At 51.6% G+C, this 16029-nt stretch overlaps 3 protein-coding genes across 3 annotated transcripts; all 3 read right to left on the bottom strand.

Moving 5' to 3' along the window:
* Positions 1–2699: 2699 nt before the first annotated feature.
* On the bottom strand, positions 2700–3665 carry IUM83_16372 (putative secreted RxLR effector protein; the record flags this gene model as incomplete). Its single annotated transcript, XM_067941248.1, has 1 exon — positions 2700–3665. The coding sequence occupies one exon, from the start codon at positions 3663–3665 to the stop codon at positions 2700–2702; it is 966 nt and encodes a 321-aa protein (XP_067798431.1).
* A 5136-nt stretch (positions 3666–8801) lies between these two features.
* On the bottom strand, positions 8802–9983 carry IUM83_16371 (Gag-pol fusion protein; the record flags this gene model as incomplete). The annotated part of the gene is made up of 2 exons (XM_067941247.1): positions 8802–9049; positions 9608–9983. The coding sequence occupies 2 exons, from the start codon at positions 9981–9983 to the stop codon at positions 8802–8804; spliced, it is 624 nt and encodes a 207-aa protein (XP_067798485.1).
* Positions 9984–10125: 142 nt separating this feature from the next.
* Positions 10126–10419, bottom strand: IUM83_16370 (uncharacterized protein; the record flags this gene model as incomplete). The annotated part of the gene is made up of 1 exon (XM_067941246.1): positions 10126–10419. One exon carries the CDS (start codon positions 10417–10419, stop codon positions 10126–10128), a length of 294 nt encoding a protein of 97 aa, XP_067798459.1.
* Positions 10420–16029: the final 5610 nt, after the last annotated feature.

Raw genomic sequence — 16029 nt, 5'->3', positions numbered from 1 at the left:
TCAAGCACAAAGACAACTGCTAGTGCTCACTTCTGAATCAGCACCAATAAAAGCAAGGGATCCTAGGAAGCCACCAACATCCCTAATATGCGTTTCGTGGACTGAGCCGCATGGCCTCCCACTGCTGCCGCAGTGTATCCATATGGGTGTCCGTGGGCTTGTGGTTTGCGCTGTAGCCCTGGTGCAGAACAGCTCGCCCTCCTCTCGGGAATATCTCTCACAGCCGGGATAGGAGGACGACGACATGAGCGACTCGATGCTGCACACGGCATTAACCCACGATTGGGCCAGCGCATCGAAGGACTCCGATGCCCATGGAACTGTAGGTGAGCGCGACAACATTTGTTGCCTTAGCTACTTTCTAATGGATTTTAAAGTCACGTGGACGTGGCTGGGACGCTTACCAAGGCATTCGGAGAGAAAGCTGTTGCGGGGGTGCAAGAGGCGGGGATGAAGTTTCCAAATACTAAGGCCCTCGCGGAGAAACTGCAGGGCGAGCAGTTTCGTCTTTGGCAAAACTCCAGGAAATCCTGCGACTTTTTTCAGGTGCTTGGGCTAAAGGAAGCCGGTAACCCCCTGGAGGACGAGGCATGGCGGACCTATTAAAATGTGGGAGCAAGCTAGTGAGCGTCCAAGCTCAGCACGAGACAGAAGAAACAACCGGAATCACGGCACTTGTTATATAGTGGGCAGATTCAAGACTGAGACTCAGTCTCGATCTCCCTTGCCTATCCTACTTACAGAAACTGCTGGCAGCGACCTTCTGTAGCCACACGATCTTTAGGTACCAAAGGCCACGATTCCCAACACAAGATCTTACACGGCTGACCAGCCCATCGATGAACCAACGTCACCCATATTTCAACGGGAGCTACTTTAACATTTTCAACGCTACACGCCGATGTCAAGACTGCGGAATGGCAGGTGTTGAGAATGGTCTATGGCAAAAGAGAATATGCAGTGATGCTCCGAAAGTATATGTACTGCCTCGAACCGGGCCGCACTGTCATGGAATTCCAGCGTGGGTTGTGCGATTTTTGGGTGTCCAAGCAGGGGAAACCGATTAGCTTACGACGAAGCTTTTCAAGCTAGAATCCACCGAGGGGCTCACGCCGACAAGGTCGTGTTGGTCGCGTACACTCGGTGGTGCGAGGCGGCGAAGCGACAAAAGTAAGAAGATCGGGTTACAGTAAACGAATTTCCAGAATAAAATAACTGAGCAGAAAATGATGGAGACGCTAGCACAAGCGTTTCAGAGAAGCCCCCATTAAGGTGCCCGCGTCATGTTGTATGACACTGTTTGCTCGGGAAGCTGCTTGTGGCAGTACTTTACAGTAAGCATTCGAAGTACTTCGCAAAATACAAACCTTGCACCTACTTCAAACTAAGTCGCAGCGCCAATGGCATCATTACATGAAATGAGACCCCGCCAAACAAATTGACGCTTATCTACATTTTGACCTTTTCGAGATATCGGCGTTTAAAGATGTGCCATTCATTTTCGCACTTAAATGAATATCGGAGAAATTGGCGTTTTAGTTTTTATGACCGATGAAATACTTGACTGGAGCTCACGCAGTCCAAGATTAGCAAAGATGGAGGGAAGACAGGAGAAGCCAGCTTCCAGCGTGGGCGCCCGTGCACCGTCAGTCGAAGATGCGGACTCTGCAGTCGCCTCCTCTAGCTCGGACGACGTGTTGAGCGCGGATGAAAGCAGTGACTGGTCAGGGAGTTCGCCTATTGCTTCTGTGGTTGACGATGGTGACTACGAGTCATTTTAATTTACTGATTTTTTATGTGTGACACACTTATGTCACACATAAAAATTCAGTGAATCAAAATGACACTTAGTGCAAAAAATCAAAGTTTGCGGGGCTGATAAAATGTGTTGGAGGCCAAAAGTTCGTCCATTGAAGCAGCATAGTCGTCCAAGTATAAAAAACAAAAACAAAATTTTTTGCACTTTTAATTTTCTCTGGGATACGTTTTTCGACTGGCCATTACAAATACTTCCACTACGTATTTTTGCGCCACCGATAGCTCCAAATGACCACAAAACATCGGGCTCTAACGTGATATGGCTGGTTACAAAATGAACCAAATGTAGATAAGCGTCATTTTGTTTGGCGGGGTCTCAAATGTGAAGTATTGGCTGAACGACCAGTACTTGCTTGAATTATTCAAAACTTGAGCATTCGTAACGAATCAGCTAAACAACCTCGGGGGCGTAGTGAGATGTTTTGAACAAGGCTGTGCAAGAGTTTTGTGTCAACCAATTCGCTCAAAGAGCATGCTCGTGCAGCCTTGCAAGAAGCACATGACGATACTCTAAAGGGGCGTACGCAGTACAGGCTGCGCTCAAGAAGTTTTAGCACACGCCCTAGTTCTATTCGAATTGGCCACGGAACATGCCAATATGACCTCTGTCGAGGCATATTTTCGTCTTTGAAGTCGTTCGGCGCACGTTATGGACTAATTGGGCCAGCTGCTGCGGTTCAAGCTCAAATAAATCGCTGGTGCGTAGATATTTTGCTTATTCCGCCCCCTCGTCAGACATAGCACCTGTCGCGGCAGGTGCCGCGCCTTCTTTTGCTTATAACCAATGCGCTCGTTTGATTTCTGTATCTTCAAAACTCTACGAGAAGGCTATGATGGATGCATCCCGCTTCCAAAGCAGACTGAATACCCGATCTTCTACTCTATTTTACCTTTGGTGCGTTCGCGTTCCACCACACTTTGTACGCGCCGCGTATGCCCTTGTCCGTGCGAGTAGCATCCTTAGATTCTAGCTTAAAGATTATCTCGAAGAGATTCTTCGGCCTCACCTTCTTCGATACCCAGGAGTTGAACTGCTCGCGCTCCAACTTCATGGCAGTATGCATTGGGTCGTGGTCCCTCTTTACTTTCTGGAGCAGTGCTGCCAAACCTCGCTCACCATATATGTCGGTCAAAACGTTTAGCTCCTTAATTCGGTCTTGGGGCGGAGCGTGATTGTTGTAAGCGGTGAAATAGTTCTGCCAAGCCTGATAAACATCTCCCTTCAGGGGGTTGTCAGCTTCTTTGAGCTTGAGCAACCGGAAAACGTCGCTGTAAGACTTCCCGGCGTGGTCCCAAAGACGAAACAGCTCGGCTTCCAGCTTTTCGGCAATGTCCTTTGTATTGAGAGACCTTTGGCCTGCTACAAGCATTGCCGCCACCGCATCATCGCCGTATTGCTTTGTAAGCGTCCCAGCCATGGTCACCCTAGTTTCAGGGAACTTTTTGTTGTACTTGGAAATGTACTTGGCCAAGTACTTCAGATTCGGGCTCGACAGGATATCATCCACGCCGCCGTTGAGCTTCAGAAACACAAGCGCATCGTCCGCGGACTGTTGCTTCTTTAACATGGCGCGAAGGCCCGAATTCAGCTTGACTTTGGACGACAATGACTTGATCGCGCCCACGATGCCGTTTCCAAAAGCGCGATCTTCTTTTTCTTCATCGACCGCGTACAGGTTGTCAGTCCGTAGCATTCTCTTGGTGGGAGCGTCGTGCTGGGCAGCAGTGAATGAGCGAACCAAAGCAGGGAGGTTCGGTGCGGTCATCTTCGCGACACTCGTTGGTGTGCCCTCAGCAATCGCCACGAGGGCGGTAGCAGCTAGTACGGCGATGTTGAGAAGGCGCATCGCGATGAGTCTGGATACTGGTAGCCTGAGCGGATGAGGCGTAGAGAGCAAAAAGCCGAATAACGCTTGCCAGGTGGGCCAGTCACATCAAGGCAAGGCTGAACAGCTCTCCTGTTGTAATCCTGCATGTTATCCTTGGAAAGGGCCCCCCAAGCAAAAACCATGCGAAACACTGTCACTCTGGGCGTAAAGCGAAGAAGGAAAAATAGTTGGCCTCAGATCCATTCTCAACCAGATCGCATGTGTCGAAAATACATGCGTGTGATTGGCTAGCTTGCCCAAAGGGTGGGGGTAGTGCTCACATAACCAGTCGAAGATGTTGTCAGAGGGGAAATCCGGATCCGCCTGGTACATGTCTACAGTATGAAGAAAGAGTCTTCAGTCTTCAATAAAGACTCGCGCTTCCGGGTGTAAGGCGGAATGTCAGGGACTTGCAGCCTTCCTGGCGCTGGGAATGCAAAAACAGCATGATGTCGAAATCCCAGTACGTCGCTGCTGAATCCACCGCGACACTGGTGCATCCTTCGATTTTGGTGCTCTTGCAGCCACTGGACCACTTCGCAACGACCTCGTTCCACCGCTTCATCCGTGGCACGGAATGTACAGCCCTCGGAGCGGTGGTGGTGAAGCCGCTGAACCACGTCAAGCTTGCCGTAGCGTCTGAGTTATCCATCGCATCAGTGGTGCGCTCCCCGGCGTAGCTGTCATGCAACTACTTGACGACCTCTAGATGACCTTGAGCTGCTGCGTTGTCCATGAATGAAGCTACAAAGTACTATAGTAGTTGACAAAGTAACCCCTGCGAACTACTTATAGTAATACGGAAAAAGTGTCAGTACTGGCAATCCTTGGGCAGCTTACACTAGGTAGGTACAGAGAGCACATTAAATCTCTCTGTTTAAGCAAGCCTCATGTTCTGGTGGTGGCTGGCTGTCAACGACGCTTAGACCTACACTGTATTAGTACTGAGCGATAATATTGGGATCGGGTGTACCTAACAACGACCATAAATCTGGATATATTGATATTATGGAGTAAAAAATGAGCTCCGAAAAATACAGTTCGAGACTTGTTTGTGATGACTTAGGGTGCACGATGGACCATCCTTCCCCCGCGGACTCCGATTGGCTATATCACTGCTGTATGCCATAACATATAGAAGGTTATAGCATACTCGTAGGTAGTTCGGTGCAAAATAACTTACCTATCAGGCGCACAGATCAGCTCTTAATACTAAGTAGTTGTGCGTTCGTGATAACTTATGGAGGCGACACTTACCAGTGCCGCACTGGCAGTGCGCCATCCACAGTCAGTCTGGGACCCAGCAACAAATCAAGAATCAGATTAGTACCCACATTAACTTCCTATTCAGTACAAATTACCATGTATCGTTTTTGCTCACAGCCCTGATTTACACTATACGGAGTGACAAAATCACCGGTTTTCACAATAAGTTATATTTTCGTAATTTACACTACGGATTACGGAGCGGCTTACGGGACGGCTTCAAGGTGTAGTTTACGGGACGACCCATCAACTAACAATTGCATTCAACAACGAGTGGCCATGAAGTGAGTACCCGGACTCGGCGGCAGCGGAGCAACGGTGGCCTGGGTCGGTGAAGGGTGGAGTGGTTTCGAAATATGAAGCGTCTGGCGACGACCCGGGTCACCAAAACAACCCGGGGCTTGCAAATCCTACTAAGATGCATGATCATTCATATGAAATTACATAGGTAATTCCACTAAGTACTAGGCAGAGCTGACTTGGCTGCCGCGGTCTTTTCATCAGTCCCGTGGTGGACAAGTTGGTTGCTGTGGCTGTTTGCTCGGCTGAGTTGCTTCAGTGCTTTCAGGATCAGCAGATGCATCGAATGCTGTTGTCATACCTGTGTCTTCGCCTAGAGTAGCCTTAGTACGGTCGAGATGTGTACGAGTGGATGGGTGTCTGCTTGGCGTAGTCGGTCGCGATTCTTCGGAGCCACCAGAGCGCCATTGCATGGGCTGCAGGGGTCTGCCATGATTCTGGCTAATAGAAACACAGTGGTAGCAAGTCTGAACTGGAAAAAAAATTCAAAATTTCTTCATTTTGTTCGCGGTTACCCGGGTCGTTGCCAGACGCTTCATATGCTGGGTTGCCAGCATGTCTTACGCGGCAACGTCGACGACGAACAACGTTGCAGAGAACATGGGATTGCTCACGGGGTTGCAAGCCTGGTACAGATACAAGTGGGTGCCACTTCACGTGGTGGGGGATAGCAAACTAATTGTACATCAACAGCAGAAGCGACCGCCCCCGAAGGCTAAAAATCTTATCCTGCTGTCCTGGCGAAGTCGGAGGGTTGCGGATCAACTTGCGGTGCTCAGTTGGCAGCACCATTTACGCACTTACAACAAAATGGCTGATGCGCTACCAACCTAGCGATGGGCACACGACGTAGCATGAAAATGCACACCCAAACGAGTCATCGGCTCCAACTCGCTTAGGGAGGATATTCACTCCTATGGAGCTACAGTGATGAGAACTCTTCGGGGTTCGGGGCCTCCCCACCTTAACGGCTGGGGGCAGCACTGAGTGTACCAACTCAGGGCATCGAAGTAGGTAGGTTGTTAGAGACGATCTCCGACTAGGCCATCGCTGTCGTTAACCAAGAAGTTAAGTGACATCAATGTGCCTCAATGACAAAACAAAACAAAACAAGAAGTGATTAGCTGGCCTAGAGTACAAGAGAGTACGGATTTTAAGTGACAATATCACTTCTTATTTTGCCTTTTACGAGCCCAAGCTCCCACTACGTTACACTTTCAAACCTGTCACAGCCTGAGATGTGTCGTACTTAAGTACACTACAGTTGTTAGAGCCGATCGCTCTGGTGAAGGTGTCTTCAGAAAATATATTTGACGAAAGCGACAAGTATGGATTTTAAAATCGTCGTGCTTAATACTATGAGGCCTGTGCTGCTCACAGCCTCACAAAATTAGCAGCGTAAAACTGTTAAATACTTAATAGGAATTCCTCATTGTTTGCCTGTACGCTAGAGTTCGATACCGATATGATCTCTTTATCCCCTAAGCTTAGATGTTATCCGTCCGCCTAACACGTAGGCGTGTTACACCATAGCATCGGAGTATCGTTGTTAGCTGCTAGTGGGTTTGAAATGCCTTGTCCGGTTCAATTTATTTGTTAACCCTAAGCATAACTTTAAATAAAAAATAAAATACTTACTTTTGTTGCCGCAAGTAAGCATTGAAGCGGGCTCTGTTATCTTGCCCGAGGCGATGGGCAGATCGTATGCTCACGCTGCGTGTTCTCGCGTGAACCTCGAAGTTTCAACACCGTGCTGGCCGTCAGAGATCACCGAATCCCCCCTGCCGGAACGTCCACCGAAGTGCTCGCTCCAATTTTATTATGGGATTTTGTTAATGACAACCAAACCTCTTGAATAGAAACTAGCTACCCAAGCCAGCACTATTCAACGTTCCGTCTCAACAACCACACAAGCTCGTGCGAACAGCACGACCGACCGTCCGCAGATCCCGCGCTCGACGCTTCCAGGGCACTCCGGGATCCAGTGTCCACCGTTACCCCTCTTCACGTCTCACACCGCCTGCTACCCGCTCGTCCGCTTTGCTCGTCGATCCGATGCAACCACTCGTCTCACGTCCGTCTCACTCGTCTCACGTCCGCCTCACTTGTCTCACGTCCGTCCAGCACTACGTGCCGCCGTCCGTCGTCCACTTCGTGCTCTTCGGCACGTCCGTTCCTTGCGTCTGACGGCGCAAGTCTCGTCGTCTGGCGGTCTCGGCTTGTGCCCGAGCCCGCAAATCCACTAATGTCTCGTCGCCTGGCGGCCTCGGCTTGTGCCCGAGTCCGCAAATCTGCTTCTGTCCTTCTCTCTGTTTACGCCTCGCCGTTCGGCCGTCGTTCTTCAACGTCGACTTCTACGTCGTCGCTAGGTACAGCGCCATCCTTCATGCTACTGTCCGTCATTTTGCCAACTCACCGGGCTTCTACCGGTGCTGTCGCCATCAACTGGACCGCCATCGTGCCGCCCATCAAGATTGTGCCGTGCTGCTCGGCCACCAACTTCGCGTCGCCGTCCGTACCATGGCCCGGTTCACGTGGGCCTCGCTGCTCAACACACCTGTTACACGACCTCTCCAAAATTAGGGTTTTCCACGACCCTTCCGTCCTGTATGAGCTGGTCGTACGCGCTCATCGAGATCCATCGCTTGGCGCCGTACTTCCGTCCTCGCCCAGATCCTGATGGTCGTAGGTTCTGCACCTCAACTTCAAGGACATACTGTCCTGCTGCATTCCTTCGCCGTCGTCGTATCTCCACCACAAGTCCACGTTGCTGTTGTTCTGCTGCCGCACTCTCCACTATTCGCTCACGTCGCTTCGTAGCTCGTGTCGCCGTTGCTGCTTGCACGCAAGCTGTCGTTGCTGCCACAGCCGTTCCGTCCTGCGGTCCATCATGCTCAAACTCGAGTGCGTTTTCGTGCTCGTGTTGCGCCTCGAAATCCGCCGCCACCGTCGTCAGTAGTGTAGTGGGTAGTGATAGCTAACTAAGAACGAAGAATGAGCTATAAATTGCTCAGGGTCATTTTCCACGTCCTTCCGTTCCACTAAGTAATTGTCGTAGCCTGCAGGTTCCACCACGCGTACTGGTCCAAGCCACTGATGTACTAATTTCGATGCCTTCGGACCTCTCGGAGGTTTATACAACCATAGTCGGTCTCCAGGTGCGAAAACGCGCTGCTTCCGCACCTTACGGTCGTAGCGCCGTGCCTGCCGTTCTTGTTCACGCCGCCCGGCCACTTCCGCTCACTCATTGCTTCTCGTCATTGCCACCAGTAGTCGTCGGTAATAATCCGTCAACGGACCAGCTTCCGTGACACTCGCCGCTCTCAGTAAGTCGTTAGGATTCCTAAGTCGTCTGCCCGTCATGAGTTCATTTGGTGATAACATGACCCGTAGCGTGCTGCCCGCTGTTGTAGGCGTACACTGCGAAGTCCACCCAGACGTTCCAGTCCCGTTGCTTCTCGTCATTCATGTACGTAGCAATACAATCTTTCCATGTTCGGTGAAAGCGCTCTACTAACCCAATCATCTGTGGACGATATGGCACTGGATTCATTTTTGTGCCTGCAACATGATCACAAGCTGCTCAATGACTTTGCCCGTCAACTCGAGCGCGCCGTCTGTCAGTATCTCTCGGAAAGCACCAAACTTCAACACCACGTTCTTCATGAGGAAGGCCGCGACGTTCTCCGCGGTGTGCCTCTTCACCGTCATCGCCACCGCATACCGCGTCACGTACTCGACCGCAGCAATCACATATCGTTCACCACCACTCGTCGTAGGCAGATGGCCTGCTACATCTAGCGCCCATCTGTCTCCAACGTCTCCGCCTCTAATGCTACGCAGAGGTGGTATCACCTCTCTCGGCGTCGCCCGGCTGCCGCATTCCTGACATCCCAAGCCCCATCGTTTCACTTCGTTGCGCAAGCCAGGCTACCAGTAAGTTTGAACGATTCAAGCGTAAGTATGCGGAGCTCGTAGGTGCCCTGCCCATACAGAGTCATGACACTACTTCGTATCTGTAGCCCATACCACCGGAGGTAATATAACTCGTTGCCCATTTTGCGTCTCGATCACAACTAATCCGAAGGATTTCGTCACCTTCTGACCTCGGTACTCGCCTGCTTCGACCATACGCCGCACCAGTCTGATCTTCGTCTGTGCGTCACTGATCTCGTCGTCAGTAAGTTGTAGCGTAGGTTCTACGGCTCGTCGTTGCACTCGTTCACTGTGTTGTTCTAACTGCCCATCATCGTCGTGTTCGGATCCGGTCTGCTTGTCAAGTACCCGTCGTTCGTCACCGCCATACCGTTCGCTTCGTTGCTCGCCAGCAACATGTTGAGGTGTTGGTTTCGTACGTGCACCCGTCGTCACGCCTGACTTCGTGCTAAACTGACTCGTCACCGTGCTCGTGTTCACCGCTCTCGCAGCCCATGACTCCGGCCTCGCCGTAGGTCGCGTCGTCCGTGCCATTGGTGTCGTCTCCGAACTCGTTGTCGCTGCCGCCGTGCTCATCGTCTCCATCGTCCGCGTGGGTCGTTCCTCGGCCATCCCGCGTTGTACGCCGTCTTGTTCTAACGGAGCCGCGAAGGTCACCCGCTTCCGTGCCTGGACGTTGCCCGTGTTCGTCGAGTCCCGCGCCAAGACCGGCGTGGTCTCCATCGTCGCCGTCGTGTTCGTCGTCGCTCCCGTCGCTTGAGCTGTGGCGTCCGTGCTCGCGGCCTCCAAGTCCATCACCGCTACTCGCTTGCCGTGATCCGTGCTCGGCTCGCCACTCACTGTCGTCGCTAGTGGTCGTGCGCGTCCACCGCGTCGTCGTTGATCGTTCGCTGCCCCACCACTGTCACCTTGTTGTTCACGCTGTCGCTGGCAGCTTTCAGTCGCCAGTGTTGCGTCGTCGCAAGTCGCCGTCGTCGCCGAAGGCTCCTTCCGTGGACTGTTGTCCATCTTGGCCGTGCTGTTCTCCGTCGTGGCCCTCGTTCGCGGCATACTGCTCGTCCGTCGCGCTCTCGCTCGTGATCTCGCGCGTCGCCGTCGTCTCCAGCACGCGTTGCTGCTCTACCTCAGCGCGCTTCTTCGCCACTCGCGTGAGAGGTCGCGTCGTGCTCGTCGGCCCTACGCTTCGCCGTGTCCGTTGCTTTCTGGTGCGCGTTCGAGGCTCTGCCGTCATCGCCTCCGTCGTGCCCACCACCGACGTAGATACCTCTGCTTCTTTGACACATAGCGGCCCTAGATTTTCGCTGACGACGAACCGTCACTAGTTTGACTTGGAGTCTATATTGAGTTGTGATTGGTGGAGAGGGAGGATGCGGCGCGGCCGTACCCGTGTGACATGAGTGGCGACAAGGATGGGGCGTGTTCTTGTGGAAGGAATCCTGCGCCTGACCGCAGATGGGCCCAACCGGCTGGAAGTGTGAAATCCTGGGCGTGCACACCCAGGATTCAACAGTACATTCAGCCCAGCCACCGGACTTTCCCTTACGACGAGTGCCTAAAGGCTGGCGGAAAGTGTCTCTGGAGAACGTATCCCAGAGTACACCTCGTCTTGCTGTGGTCCAGAGCGACAAGATGGATCAAGTACCAAGAAACACCCACTACCACCACCACGATCACGCGCTGGAAGCCGTACAAGTTGATGTTTGTGGAGATACACGGTAGTCTGTGATGAAGAAGAACTTGCACCCAGAGTGCACCACGGAAACCCAAGATTCACTTGTGTGAAGACAAGTGCCCCACGATTTCAAGATGGAATCCTGGGATTAGACCGTGAATCCAGACGCCCCATACTAAAATCAAGTATCTCCCAAGCCGACATCCAAGCTTCACCAAGTTACGCCAAGATTCCAAGAATCACCCAAGATGCCAAGTGGAATCCTGAGTGTGAATGCAAAGCAAGTTTGGAGCCAGTTTGAGGCCAGTTTGCAATCAAGTGATGTGTGGCTTGAAGAACAGTCGAGAATCCACTGAGACCTGTCGAGTCGACTTTTCGCAGAGAAGAAGGAGAGTGCTCACGATATATTGCGACCGAGACGACGGACTCATTTCCTAGTGAGACCAAGTCATTTGTCAGCCCACCACGAAGGTACGACGACCGAAGTCGCCACTAGTCAGGACCGCAGAACTAAATGTATACTCAAATCAAGATATTCGACCCGAAGCATAGTGAACCGGATAGATTTACGTGAAGAAGAGTGCGGAATAGAGAAGCGGTAATATAGTCGATAACCAAACATAGTTTTAATTCCCTGTAACGCGCAAGTGACTTCGGCCAAGCCTGCCGACGGAAATCCGGAGGACCCGAGACTATTACCGCGGGACATTAAGGGCACATCGACTACAAGGACGAGTCATCTGTGTGAGCTCCACCTACTCTAACTCCAGTTAGGTGGTGACCAGAGACGCCTTGTGCTTCCTGGGGTGATACACCTATTTCATATGCTAGTTGGGTCACTTGCTGTGCTCGTGGTAGCCCACTTCACGTTCCCGATTGTGTTCTCGAGTGCTAAGTAGCCGTATTCAGGATTGTGTATTGACTGCTGCGTGTGATGGGAAGGTTAACTGATAGTGATTGTATTTTCCTCTTAATTGAGGGTGGTGCGCGTATTGGCGAGTGTCCAGGCGAGATAGGCGCCTGCATTTTAGACTCGAGTGAGCCTGGTGTGTGAGTAACCCACCGTCCGAGGGTCCGAAAGAATAAGTGACGGCTAGTTGTAGTGTTGTATACTCTGTATTTGTTGGTTATCAGGCTAGGATAACATTTGGGTAAGGTGCCTTCTAAGTTCCAAGCATCACCCTGAATCGAAATGACATACTGGATCCTGAATTTGCGATATTCCGGGTTCGGGTGGTCTGAGATTCTGGGTTTGCTTTCAGCATCGTGGATGCTTTCTGAAGTAGACGTGTACTTCAGCATTTCTTCAAAGGCTACATTTACAACTCCAGTGAAGTGCCATTCCGTCGAAAAACAACGAGCCGACAGGGATTACGCAAGGTACTCACGCCAAACAAGAAGGGGTGAAAATTCACGGTTTGCTTCGCGGTACTCTTGGTTTTATTCTTCCTCTGTTGATTCCCAGTGTTTATCTGGGCTGCGCTATACAAAATACCTCTGGGCGATCAAGGTTTCATCAGCCTCGCATCACACTCTTGGGGGCTACCTTTTGATCGTTTGCATCCTACTCCCTGTGTTTGGGGGACTGGGCTTTGTTACCACACCTCTCACCCCCCACATGCAGGTCAAACGAAGGCGCTCCAGAGTCAAGGACAGCCCCATAATGCTGCACAGATCTCTGGACCTGTCAAATGGCGAAGTCAAACGATATGAGCTCGTGATTATGAAAAACAGACCGCAACGACACATTATGTGCTAACCTTGATCCTCGTTGCTCCTCTGTAGAATTGACAGGCGATGGCGGCTAGACAACACCTCGAATACTCGCTGCGTCAACTCGTGGTAACAGTGCCTGCAGTACGGAATGGTTAAAAGAATGGTAGTATCATGGCTAGCATCATTTCCAAGCACCACCAGTGGGAGGCAAGCATGAGGGAAGAGGAGAATGGGTTTCGCATCGACTGGCGCCTAGACGAGATGAAGATATCATAGTGAGATTCTTCCCCTACAAACTACCCTGTGCTCTCTTACGGGGTCAGTCGTGAAAAGTTTGCCACTAAAAGGGCCACCCGTGATATTTATTCGTAAGATCTAATAGCGATCTCATCGACTGAGAGTAGGTCAATTAAAGATTAACCCTCAATATATTGCACGCTTTGTTAAAATGGTTCTATAGTATATAATGGGCCGGGTCAGTTCGGGTACCCGAAGTGCGCTGTCGGGCGGGTGCGAGTACCCGAGGTGAACCAAGAGATGCGATCGGGCGGGGCGGGCAACCCGAAAATCGTCATGTGCGAGCTCAGGTCCCCATCTTCTTAGTCAAACATCACATGGCAACTCGTCCACGTCCTGGACTGCCCGGACAAGAGCACATAAGGCGATGGGGTTGCCATGGCACCGTTGGGTTCTAGCGAGACTGCAGGTGTGAAGTTTCCATCGGAGTGCAACGAAGATAGGAAACGCATTTTTCGGGTTCGACGCGAGTGAAGACCATATTCACGAACAAGTCAGATGTACCTAGGCCATCGAAGCATCCTGGAGCATGCTCGACAAAATGTTCCGGACAAGAACCTCGAGAACGTATATAATCAATGATGCTATTTGCGATATCCTTGATGCTTGTTTTGTCCGTCTTGTCCCAGTGACCTGATCAACGGCAGGCTAAATCTGGGTACACCGTTCAAGCGGTAGTAGGCAATGGGGTCGAGTAGAGGAGCAGTTTCATTGAGTATTTCGCTCCGAGGTGCAACGACTCTCGAGCAACAAGACCAACCGCACCTGCAAGTACATTGAGTGCAGGAATTTTTCACCTTCTTCGGGACGGTAGGTGTGGGCTGGCGGGTTCATGCTGCGTCCACCATCGTGATATTCGCTGCCACCGTAAGTACGGCGTGGCGTATTTGCTGAACGCTACCTCCCGCCACGACCGGCGCCCATGCGATTGTCGGGTGGTGTGCGCCTGGTCACCGACCGGGACCGGCTGAACTTTGATGTTCACCTAAGCTTCCCGGGCTGCTCGACGGAGGAACAGAGGGGAATGCCCGCCAAAAATGTCCAGAGTGAGCATGGATTCATTTCAACAACCGACAAGTCGACGAACGGCATAATGAGGTAAGCATGTTTCCATCTGGATACCCGCCGTTAGGGCGGCGACATGCCTTGCAGCCGGGGCATCTGCGAGGCATACTCGCGCGTGAGCAGAAGGGAATTTCATTGATGGTGAAGCGAAGGCGCGGTGTCTTACTATGACCGCAACACGGCTTGACTTCTGGATATATTTACGCTTGTATTGAACTGATTATATGTTTCGTATTCCATCTATGCTGGGGTGCTTCATCCCTCGACCATTTCGGCTCTTTTGTGGGACTCCCTCTGCTTTCCTTGCTGCACAAGCCTCGCACAGGCTAGCCTTACTAATCGGTAAATGAAGCAGCTCTGCCCTCACATGGTCGTCTTGTTAGGAGAGAGGAAACACCAGTTTGGGATTTACCCTCTCAGGAACAAGTCCTCAACATAGACTATCACACAGAGTTAAGCAGCAGCTATGTTAGTATATGTTGGCGTGCTTCGGGAGTTCCAGCTCCCACGGTGGTGTTCGTTGTGTCCCCGACCCACTACAACTCCTGCCGTCTACGTGCGCGTTAAAAATATTGAATTAGCTCTGCCAGGGATCGCCCTTCAGGGGTGCCGACTTCCTTGAGCCCAAGACGAACCTGCCCGCCCTGCAGCTTCTCCGCGAGAGACTTCGTATTTGGACACTTCATTCCCGCCTCTTGCACCCCCCCCCTCCCCCCCGCCACAGCGTTGTCTCCGTGTTTCTTGGTAAGGTCCCATCCAGAAAGTATCTAATGCAACCAAATGCTTCGACGTCTCCTCTTCAGTTCCATGGGCGTCCGAGTCCTTCGTGACGCTGGCCCACGATTGGGCCAACGCCGTGTGCAGCATCAAATCGATCACGACCGGTCCCGGCAGCGAGATATATTCCCGAGAGGTCCTAATCCTGGGTGCACCTGGTCTACAGCTCGAAACTACGAGCACCCAGCAAATCCACGGACGCCCACTGCGGTACAGTGCGACCCCCCCCCCCCCCCGTTTTCGCGGAGGGTGGACCATAAAAGAAACGAGAGGGTAATAATTATGCCATGGACATTAAAATGATGTACTATTTGATACTGTATTTCACTTAACCCGGGCCTTATAAATGAAGCCTGTGAGGCACCAGCAGTTGCGAATAGTTCATCGGAGATCTTTTAAAGCCCTCAGAGCAACACTTCATTGCGGAGAAGAGATCCACAGTCTTATACCATGTTGGCGCTAAGACAAAGTTCGTGTTTCTGAGTTAGTGTCAACGTAGTGTACCAGGAGGGGCGACGCAACATTTGTACGACACAGAAATGTTTAATGAGAGCAGGGGTATGAAAAGGTCTATGCACCCAGGTTTACTCGGAGAACGTGTCATCCCTCCCTTGATACAGGGAAAACCTTTGAAAACGGAGATGTGCACGCCACTTGCGCAATCCAGTCCTATCCCAAAAGCTATCATCCGAGTGCCTCCAAATGTGCGGAGTATTATTTCTAACAGTTTATTAGAGGTCAGCAGCCGCGAAAACGGGGGGTCGCACTGTAGCAGTGGAAGACCATACGGCCCAGTGTGGCGAAATTCTACGCCATTCTGACGGAGTTATTGCCAAATCAGCCCGCCATGGACTTCGGCGTGCGGCCGTCCGGTGAACACAATAAGCTGTTGAAACGATCGGTGGAGCTTCGACTACCTGGATGTGTGGAACCTCTAGACGCACCATGAGGACTAGGGACGGGTGCTGAAACTTTTGGTGGTGCTTCGAGAGGGGGATGCTGGTCCACCTCCTGCTAAAGAGGTCACCGGTCGAGTTGGGCGTGAAGCGACAATTTGTCGAACATAAGAAGGGTTTTGAAGTCAAAATGGCTACTGGCTCCACCATTGGGCAGTCTGGGAGATTTTTGAGAGTCACCCAGACTGAGGAACCTACTGATATTCGGTTCATGTTCTTCTGGGACATCGCTGGGAGGCAACACTGCGATGGATCGCCCGGCAATATCGCAGAACCTGTCGGTGACGGGCGTGATACTCTTGCCAACATATGATTGTCGAGAAAGCGGAGTTTCGGGCGAAGACCGAAATAGGAGTGG

The sequence above is a fragment of the Phytophthora cinnamomi genome, assembly GCF_018691715.1.
Source record: "Phytophthora cinnamomi strain GKB4 chromosome Unknown Contig9, whole genome shotgun sequence".
Taxonomy (NCBI): Eukaryota; Oomycota; class Peronosporomycetes; order Peronosporales; family Peronosporaceae; genus Phytophthora; species Phytophthora cinnamomi.
This window is presented reverse-complemented; position numbering and strand designations above follow the sequence as displayed.